General features: G+C 31.9%; 1 protein-coding gene across 1 annotated transcript; it reads left to right on the top strand.

Moving 5' to 3' along the window:
- Positions 1-1632: 1632 nt before the first annotated feature.
- Positions 1633-7129, top strand: ppp1r15a (protein phosphatase 1, regulatory subunit 15A). Its single transcript, XM_073837491.1, has 3 exons — positions 1633-1820; positions 4135-4963; positions 6693-7129. Exons 2-3 carry the CDS (start codon positions 4148-4150, stop codon positions 6906-6908), a joined length of 1032 nt encoding a protein of 343 aa, XP_073693592.1. The 5' UTR covers positions 1633-1820; positions 4135-4147; the 3' UTR covers positions 6909-7129.
- The last annotated feature ends 2808 nt before the right edge of the window (positions 7130-9937 follow it).

Raw genomic sequence — 9937 nt, 5'->3', positions numbered from 1 at the left:
CCTTGGGGTTTACTTGAACAGGTCACAAAAATAGGTCAACAGCTTTTATGATTTAGCTGATGCTAATAAGTGTGCCAGTTTTTAAGCTCACCCTTTTTAAGATGATAGATAGATAGATAGATAGATAGATAGATAGATAGATAGATAGATAGATAGATAGATAGATAGATAGATAGATAGATAGATAGATAGATAGATAGATAGATAGATAGATAGATAGATACTGTTTTGTTTAGTGATAGTTGTTCATGACTGTCAAACTGTCCGCTGTCCAAACTGTTCATCTTTTCACACTGAAGACAACTGAGGGACTCATATGCAACTATTACAGAAGGTTCAAACGCTCACTGATGCATTGAGAGCTGGGGGTGAAAACTTTTGAATTTTAAGATCAGGGTAAATTTAACTTATTTATGTTCTGGGAAACATGTAAGCATATTCTGTAGCTTCTGAGAGGCAGTACTAAATGTAGAAAATATAATATTTAGGCAAAATAAGAAAAATGTCCACATCTCCATTCTGTTCAAAAGTTTTCACCCCTGGCTCTTAATGCGTTGTTTTCCTTCTGGAGCATCAGTGAGCGTTTGAACCTTCTGTAATAGTTGCATATGAGTCCCTCAGTTGTCCTCGGTGTGAAAAGATGGATCTCAAAATCAAACAGTCATTGCTGGAAAGGGTTCAAATACACAAAAATGCTGGAAAACCAAAGAATTTGTGGAACCTGAAGGATTTTTCTGAAGAACAGCAGGCACTTTAACTGTTCAGGACAAACAAAGGACTCATGCACAACTATCACTAAACAAAAAAAGCAACAACAATACAGTATTAAGAATCAATTGTATGTAAACTTTTGTACAGGGTCATTTTTATCAATTCAACTATTTTCTCTTGTGGACTAAATACCTTATTTAGGACAGTACTAAATAAAAAAATAACACGCATTTTGTATGATCTCTCTTAATTTAGTAAAGTAATTAACATTTTGCAGATTCTGCAAGGTGTATGTAAACTTTTGACCTCAGAAGATAGAGAGACAGACAGTGAAACATAGATTTGATGTGATTCGTCTTATTTTTGTTAAGTTGTGTATTTAATGTTACATTTTGTGTTGTTTAGGTTATGTCATTAGCATTATGGCGTTTCGTATGTGTTTATGGCACTGTTCTCTGTCAAAATAAGTTAACAGTATTAGTCACAGGCCACTTATAAGATACTTTGACCTATCATGTGGCATTCTGTTTTACTACTTCTATGATTGTACATGTTATCAATATATGTTATGGTGTAAGGAAAATGAAGGGTTGGTTTAAGCTTCCGTGTTTTCCATTTGCCTGCTGGATTTGACTTTAAAATGAAAATGTCGTCGCTAGGAAACTCCCCTTGTTTTTGTTTACAGATTCTCTCCAGATTGTTTTGTTCTAGGCTTCGCTTTCCATATTTTGGGTATGATGCAATCCGGTCTCAACCAGAAGCCGCGCCCACTTACTGGACTTTCTCGAAACGTAACGAAACGTGCCCTACGTGATTTCCCAGCGTAAACACGCAAGTCCCGCCCCCGCACGGAAACGTCATCACATCATATATAAGCGCTCGCCGTCAGTCACAACAGCATTTCTACTTACGGCACAGAAGAATGAAACACGTGAAATACAATCCGAGCGAGAGATGTTTATGAACAAAGCGATCATGGAGTATATGTTTGAATCGAAGTCGACTTATTGCTCAAAAAGCGTTTTTGAGTACGTTAGTAAGTTCAGCGTTGGAAAACTAAACGTTCATTGGAGCGACTGCCAAGCGACAGGTTGAACAAACGCACAAAGGTAAGAACGCCTAACGTTAGTTTTATGGCAAGCCGTTTTAACGTTGACTATGGATTTTTGATATCAACAAAATAATTTTCACTTGTTACAATGCTACCTGATATCAGGAATTAAATTTCAACTAGTAAAAACTATCATTCTTGATATCGGTAATTGTATTTTAGCTAGTTAAATGTCACAATAGGCTACCATTCAAATTCAATTGTTGGTATCATGAATTGATTTCTTACTAGTAGAAATTCTAAATGCACATGAGCTTCGTATTTCTTACTAGTAAAAATAAATGTATTGATATTAGTAATTACATTGTTAATTCTTCTTGATATCTGTAAATATTTGTCAACATGTTACGTTTGTTGTTCATGATATCTAAAAAATGCATTTCTGATATCAGAATATATAAAATACCTTTTTTACTGGTAACCATCACTTTCATGAAACCAGAAATTATTATTTATCTAAAAAATGAAAATTTCTACTAGTTAGCAATTCAATTGTCGGTATCAAGAATTAATTTCTTACTAGTTGAAATTCTAAATGCACATATGAGCTTTGTATTTCTTACTAGTAAAATGAATTTATTGATATCAATAATTACATCATTACTAGTAAAAATGCGAATTCCTAATGTCAAGAATTCAATTCAGTGTTAATTCTTATCTGTAAATATTTTTCAACATTTGTTGTTTATGACATCTGAAAATGCATTTCTGATATTTAAAATGACTTTCTTACTAACAACAATCACATTCGTGATGTCAGGAATTATTGTTGATCTAAAAAATGAACGTTTTTGTAATAGTTAGCAATTCAGTTGTTGATATCAAGAATTGATTTCTTTCTAGTTAAAATTCGAATTACAAATAAAACTTCTTATTAGTATAAATAAAGTTGATATCATTTAAGCAAATGTGAATGTTGATCTCAAGAATTAAATTGTTACTAGTTGAAATGTTAATTCTTGATATCCGCATCATATAATAAATGTATATTATCATGTTTGCTGTGTTTAAATTATTATATAACCAGTGATTCACTAAATTGCTTAACACATGAATTATTGGTGTATCAAATACAAATATTTAGTTTTTCAACATATCATGACTGTTTGTTGATACACTCTTAAAAACAACTAGTATGGCAAGCAATTTTGACTTTTATTTATTTGCAGGAGTTCTTGATATCAAAAATTACATTTTCACTAGTTAAAATGCTAATCGATGATATCAGGAATTAAATTAAGAACTATAATTCTTGATATCTAATTGTATTTTCACTAGTTGTCACCATTCTAATTTAATTGTTTATATCAAGAATTGATTTCTTACTAGCTTCTCACATATCAGAAATGCCATTCCTACTAGTAAAAATCTTATCAGATATCAGTAATCATGTGGTTGCTAGTGCAAATGTCTATTCTTGATTTCAACAATTGAATTGCCACTAGTAAAAATTCTTTTTTTTTTTTTGAATGCAGAAATTACTGTCTTAATTACTGATATCGTCAATACATTTTCAGATATCAGAAATAACAAATGCAACTTGTTGAAATGTATTTACAGATATCAATAATTAACATTTCAACTAGCAACAATTGAATTTGTTTTTTTGATTTTTACTAGTACGAAACACAAAGCTGATAAATGCATTTAGAATTTTCTCTAGTAAGAAATACATTCTTGATATCAACAATTGAATTCGAATGGCAGCCTATGTTGACATTTAACTAGTGAAAATACAATTACAGATATTAAGAATTATAGTTTTTACTAGTTGAAATTTAATTCCTGATATCAAGAATTGGCATTTCAAACAGTGAAAATTTAATTGATATAAAGTAATGTTGTTTCTAGTATCAAACATAGCCATTGTTACCAGTAAAAATCCATTTGCTAATGTTAAGAATGATCGATTTTAACTAGTGAAAATTAAATTGTTGATATCAAGAACTCATATCCTGCAAATAAATAAGTTAAAATGGCTTGCCATACTAGTGTTTTTTTTTTGTAAAAGTCCTGATATGTCGAAAAATTTAATATTTGTATTCGATACATTAATAAAACGAGTAATATGTTAAACGATTTATTGAATCACTTATTATATAATAATTGAAATACAGCAAACATGGTAATACCGCGGTAACTGTAGGTGTTTTTGTTGTTAGTAAAGTAAACCGCATGTTATGAAAGGCAGGGCTTGTCACATTGTTCTGTGTCATAGTATGTTGTAGCAACAATGCAGTTAACACCTTTTTTGGGTGACTAAGAAGCTTTTACTGGTTTAATAAACTATTGCATATGTTTGTTTTTTCCAGATTAAATCTGATTATGGCACCATTCACCATTTGCACGCATCGCCCGCTGCCGTATCAGTGCGGTTTACCTCAGAAAGCTTTGTTTTTGCAATCCAAGATGAGTCCTGAGCTTTTATCCGGTTCACCTGGAGTGAATGAAGATCTACCTCTTAGTCATTTTTGCAGAACGTCGATCATGAAGAAGATCAGAGTCCATCTGTGGCACGTCATCTGGAGAGTTGTGAACTTTTGTACGAGTGTGAGCGAGCTTTTCAGCTCCAAGATGTTTTTCTTCATCTGTGTGGGACAAAACATGACCATGAACATGATCAGCGCGTTGAAGAAGAACAGTGTGGAGGCCTTGGAGCATCCAGGCCTTGGATGTGAAATCAAGGATGAAGATTCAGAGGTCATTATGGAGCTTGATGACAAAGAGTCTGCTGCTGATGAGCAGGAATTGTTTGTGATTGATTGGGATGAAGAGGAAGAGGATGAAGCCAGGCTCTCAGAATGGGAGTCTGGTGAAGAAACTGATGAGGAGGAGGAAGAAGATGAGGATGAGGAGGACTGTCAGACCAAGGATGAGGATTCTGAATGGTCCGATGAGGATGATGATGATGAAGGAGATTCTGAGGCATCAGCAGAAAGTCTTGAGCTTTGGGAATCCTTCCTCAACAACAGTGACCCCTACAATCCTCTGAGATTCTGCTCGCCTGTCGGATCCAGAACAAACACTAAGAAAAACCAACAAACTCCCTGCTCACAGAGCAAAACTCAATCTGAACCAGCTGAAAGACTAGAAGAGTGTGAGCCAGAGCCAAAACCAAACTCAAAGGAGAAGGGGAAGAAGGTAAATATGGCATGGAAATCAGTCAATGCTATTTATGTTTTATATTTTTATTTAGATTTTCATTAATTTTTAGATTAAGTTTTAGTAGTTTTAATTTCTTATTTTAGTACTTAAACCTTTTTTGCTCAATGTTTTTTCTTCTTTTAGCCTCAAGACAATTTTAAATCAACATTTCTAATTTAATATTTATATTTTATTTCTGTTCTATTTCAATTAAAGATGAAAACAACTTTTAATTCATTTTAGTTAATAACTAACATTTTAAATAAGACTAAATTTTAGCTGTATAGAGAAAAAAAACTGAATCCAAAAATATAAAAATATTTAACATGAATTAAACAATATAAATAGTAAAATGTAAGACAGAAATAAAATAATAACCATAGAAACTTTGCATAGTATTCTAATCTATACACAATTCTTTAATTTAATTTAAATGTAATTTTTTTTTTAAGTGCAATATTTATATTTTGTTTTATTTCAAATGATTTAATCGTTTTTGTTTTGGTTAACGATAACCGCACTGATGGAAACAAATTTTATAACAAAACCAAAAACTCATAAATTAATAATATTATTTTAAACAGCGTTATTTTAATTAAGTACTTAAATTAGATAAATATAAGTGTATATATAAGTGAATAAACCATAATAAAACATTAGTATTGTGAATCATACTCAATAATTTTTTTTTAAATAATATTCTAAGTTATGCATACAATTTTATGCAACATTTATAATTTTCATTTAATTTAAATGTAATTTTTTTTTTAATGCAACAGTAATAAAATGATAAATAAACATAAACCCTATTTTTGTTATTGTGAATTATACCTAATTTAATTTTTAATATATACATAATTCTAGGCAACATTTGTAATTTTCCATTTAATTTAAGTTTACATTTTTTTTTTTTTTTTCTGTAGTAATTTTATGTTGTTTCAACCTTTTAAATGAACATGCATTTTAGTAGTTTTTGTTTTGGCTAACAATAACAGTACTGGAAACAATTTTTTTTATGTACAGACAAAAACAGAATCTAAATAAATGAATAATATTATTTAAAACAGTAGTCTTTTAATGAATTGCTTAACATAAATTAATAGTTCAAGTAAATGGTAATAAAATAATTAAGATTTTATATGTACAGACAAAACAACTATTAAAAAGCATTTGTTAATTAAATAAACGTAAATTAAATTAATTACAAAAAAAAACAAATATTTAAAACAGTAGTCTTTTAATGAATTACTTTAAAATAAAATAATATAAGTTAAAAGTAACAAGTAATAAAATTATAAAATATTATTTTAATTGTAAAATTAAACAAATACTTCAAATAGATAAAATAAGTTAATAAAATAATTAAATTTAGGGGGAAAAAACTATTTTTTTTGTACTGTGAATTATAATTCTTGAAAAAGAAAGAAAGAAAGAAAAACCCTTGGCAAAAGTGGCACAAGATTGAGCAACAGGCCAAAAATAATTTTAGATTTTTGTATGGTTCTAGATCATGGTTGCTACAATAAAGCTAAAAAACACAAAGTCATCTTCTCATGACAACAGCTGACAGCAGCTAGTAATCAAATGACTTTCTGTAACTCAGGATGTCACATGAGCCATGACTCACGCTCAATGACTAACATGCAGATGGTTTCTGCGGTCAGAGGTTGAACAAACTGCAGTGTGTGCTCTTCTGATAACATGGCTGTGTTTTCTTCTATTTCAGGTGTGTTTCAGCGATAAGGTGGCTGTGCACCCCCTGGTGGCGTGGAGTTTTGCGAGCAGGGCCGCGAGGGACGGCTCTTGTTGGATGCAGATGGCCAGAGACAGAGAGCGTTTCAGAAGAAGAGTGGAGAGCATTGAGACCGTCCTCAAGCCCTGTTTGACAGCTGAACACAGAGCCGGCGTGTGGGAGAGACTTCACAGCAAAACATCCTCATAACACTTCAGAATGTAGTGGTGTAATTTTCGGTGCTTTTAGTTTCGAAAACTGATTTTTTTTTTTTTTTTTTTTTTTTTTTTTATTGTGTAATTTACATTGTTACAATATTGTGGTGCACTTTATTTTTATTATTTCTTTTTTATGTTTTGAACAGGTGTATCTTGATTGTACTACTAAACACTGTAATACTTGGATAATTTATATGGCAGCTGAAAAATAAACTTTTCTGACATTTATCCTTTATTGTTTGAGGTAAATTTGTCAGTGCATGTGCATTTTTTATGCACTTAAAGGAATAGTTCTAAAACTAAAATGCTGAAAAAATACTACATTTTTACTACTATCACACTGAGGAGAACTGAGGGACTCATATGCAACTATTCCAGAAGGTTCAAACACTCACTGATGCTTCGGAAAAAACAATGCATTAAGAGCCGGGGGTGAAAACTTTTGAACAGAAATGAGGATATGTATATTTTTCTTATTTTGCCTATATATATATATATATATATATATATATATATATATATATTTATATATATTTATTATTATTATTATTTTTTTTTTTTTTTTTTTTTTTTTCATTTAGTACTTCCATTTAGAATCTACAGAACATACTTACATGTTTCCCAAAAGACAAAAATAAGTCAAATTTACCCTGATCTTCAAATTCCAAGTTTTTTATGCACTTAAAGGAAAAGTAAATAGCAAAAATAAAAAATGATGAAAAAGTACTATTTTACTACTATCACACTGAGGACAACTAAGGGACTCATACGCAACTATTACAGAAGGTTCAAACACTCACTGATGCTCCAGAAGGAAAAACAATGCATTAAGAGCTGGGGGTGAAAACTTTTGAACAAAATGAGGATATGTACATTTTTCTTATTTTGCCTAAATATAATATTTTTTTCATTTAGTGCTGCGATTTAGAAGCTACAGAAGATACTTGTTTCCCAAAAGACAAAAATAAGTCAAATTTACCCTGATCTTCAAATTCCAAGGTTTTTTTTCATGCACTTAAAAGAATAGTTCAACTAAAAATAGAAAATGCTGAAAAAGTACTACATAAAAAAAATACTATTAATGTACTGTACCATCCAAGATGAAGATAAGTTTGCTGCTTCATCAGATTTGTTGCATTCCATCACTTGCTCACCAGTGTAGTGAATGGGTGCCGTCAGATCTAAACAGCTGATTAAACATCACAATAATCCACACCACTCCAGTCTATGAGTTAAAATCTATCATTAAGACATTTTAACTTTAAACCATCGTTTCTAGACAAAATATGAGTCCATAATTCATAATAATGCTTCCTCCAGTGAAAAAGTCAATTTCCTGTTGTCATCTTGGATCAAAATCCACTCAAATATTTGTTTAGAGCCGTTTTGGTTTGTAAACAGAATGATTATAGACTCATTTTATAGCTGGAAGCAATGTTTAAAAGTTAAAACATCTTTATGATGGATTTGTTTCTTACAAACATGGCGCTTCTGGCTTCTCAAGATGTTAACTGATGGACTGGAGTGGTGTGGATTGCTTGTGGATTATTGTGACGTTTTTATCATCTGTTTGGACTCTCATTCTGACGGCACCCATTCACTGCAGAGGATCTGTTGGTGAGCAAGTGATGGAATGCTACAAATCTCCAAATCTGATGAAGAAACAAACTTATTTGCATCTTGGATGCCTTCGGGGTGAGTAAATTTGGAGGCAAATTTACGTTTTAGCTGAACTATTTCTTTAAATTGCATGCTTGGATGTCTACTACAAACATACAGCTGAAGTCAAAATTATAAATACACCTTGCAGAATCTGCAAAATGTTAATTGTTTTAGCAAAACAAGAGGGATCATACAAAATGCAAATTTTTATTATTTTTTATTTAGCACTGACCTGAATAAGATATTTCACAATAAAGATGTAGTCCACAAGAGAAAATGACCCTGTTCAAAAGTTTACATTCACTTGATTCTTAATACTGTGTTGTTACCTGAATGATCCACAGCTGTGTTTTTTGTTTAGTGATAGTTGTTCATGAGTCCCTTGTTTATCCTGAACAGTTCAACTGTCTGCTGTTCTTCAGAAATATCCTTCAGGTCCCACAAATTCTTTGGTTTTTCAGCATTTTTGTGTATTTGAACCCTTTCCAGCAATGACTGTTTGACGTTCAGATGCATCTTTTCACACTGAGGACAACTGAGGGACTCATATGCAACTATTACAGAAGGTTCAAACACTCACTGATTCTCCAGAAGGACAAAATGACACATTAAAGGGATGGTTCGGAGTAGATTTGACTTCCTTGCTATGCACTCCGAAGCCCATGTAAATACCCCATCCGAAGTTTTTTTTCTACCTCAGTCGAACATTGAGGGAGATATCAGAGTTTTTCGAATGGCTTGCTACTGCCATTCATGGTACATGTGATGTATCTCGTAAATTGCACCACTAAACGTGCAAGTAATCTTACCAAACTTCTACAGTAGTGTAAATAGGATATGTACTCACAAAACGCTGCATCGGAAAATTTGTAAGTCCACCATGAGTGCTTTAAAAACAACTTTTACCCGACCCCTACTAGTCTCAAAAACTACAAATGGCGACACATCGACGTCACTTCCCTGGTTTGGGAAAAGCATGTGAAAGTCCTCCTACAAGTTGACATGCACACAGATGTAGTAGGAGGACTTTTACGTGCTTTTCCCAACACAACACAATGATGTCAAATCTACTCCGAACCATGCCTTTAAGAGCCGGGGGTGAAAACTTTTGAACAGAATGAGAATATGTGCATTTTTCCTATTTTGCCTGAATATAATATTTTTTTTCATTTAGTACTGAACTTCAGAAGCTAGAAAAGATACTTACATTTTTCCCAGAAGACAAAAATAAGTTAAATTTTCCCCCGATCTTCAAATTCCAAAATTTTTCACCACCCCCCTGGATCTTAGTGCATTGTTTTTCCTTCTGGAGCATCAGTGAGTGTTTGAATCTTCTGTAATAGTTGCATATGAGTCCCT

The sequence above is a fragment of the Garra rufa genome, chromosome 3, assembly GCF_049309525.1.
Source record: "Garra rufa chromosome 3, GarRuf1.0, whole genome shotgun sequence".
NCBI lineage: Eukaryota > Metazoa > Chordata > Actinopteri > Cypriniformes > Cyprinidae > Garra > Garra rufa.
This window is presented reverse-complemented; position numbering and strand designations above follow the sequence as displayed.

Bases quoted from the DNA above. Each gene is read 5' to 3' on its own strand.
- ppp1r15a (XM_073837491.1), top strand. From the start codon at position 4,148: ATGGCACCATTCACCATTTGCACGCATCGCCCGCTGCCGTATCAGTGC. The intron at 4,964-6,692 runs GTAAATATGGCA...CTTCTATTTCAG, and splicing joins CAAAGGAGAAGGGGAAGAAG to GTGTGTTTCAGCGATAAGGT.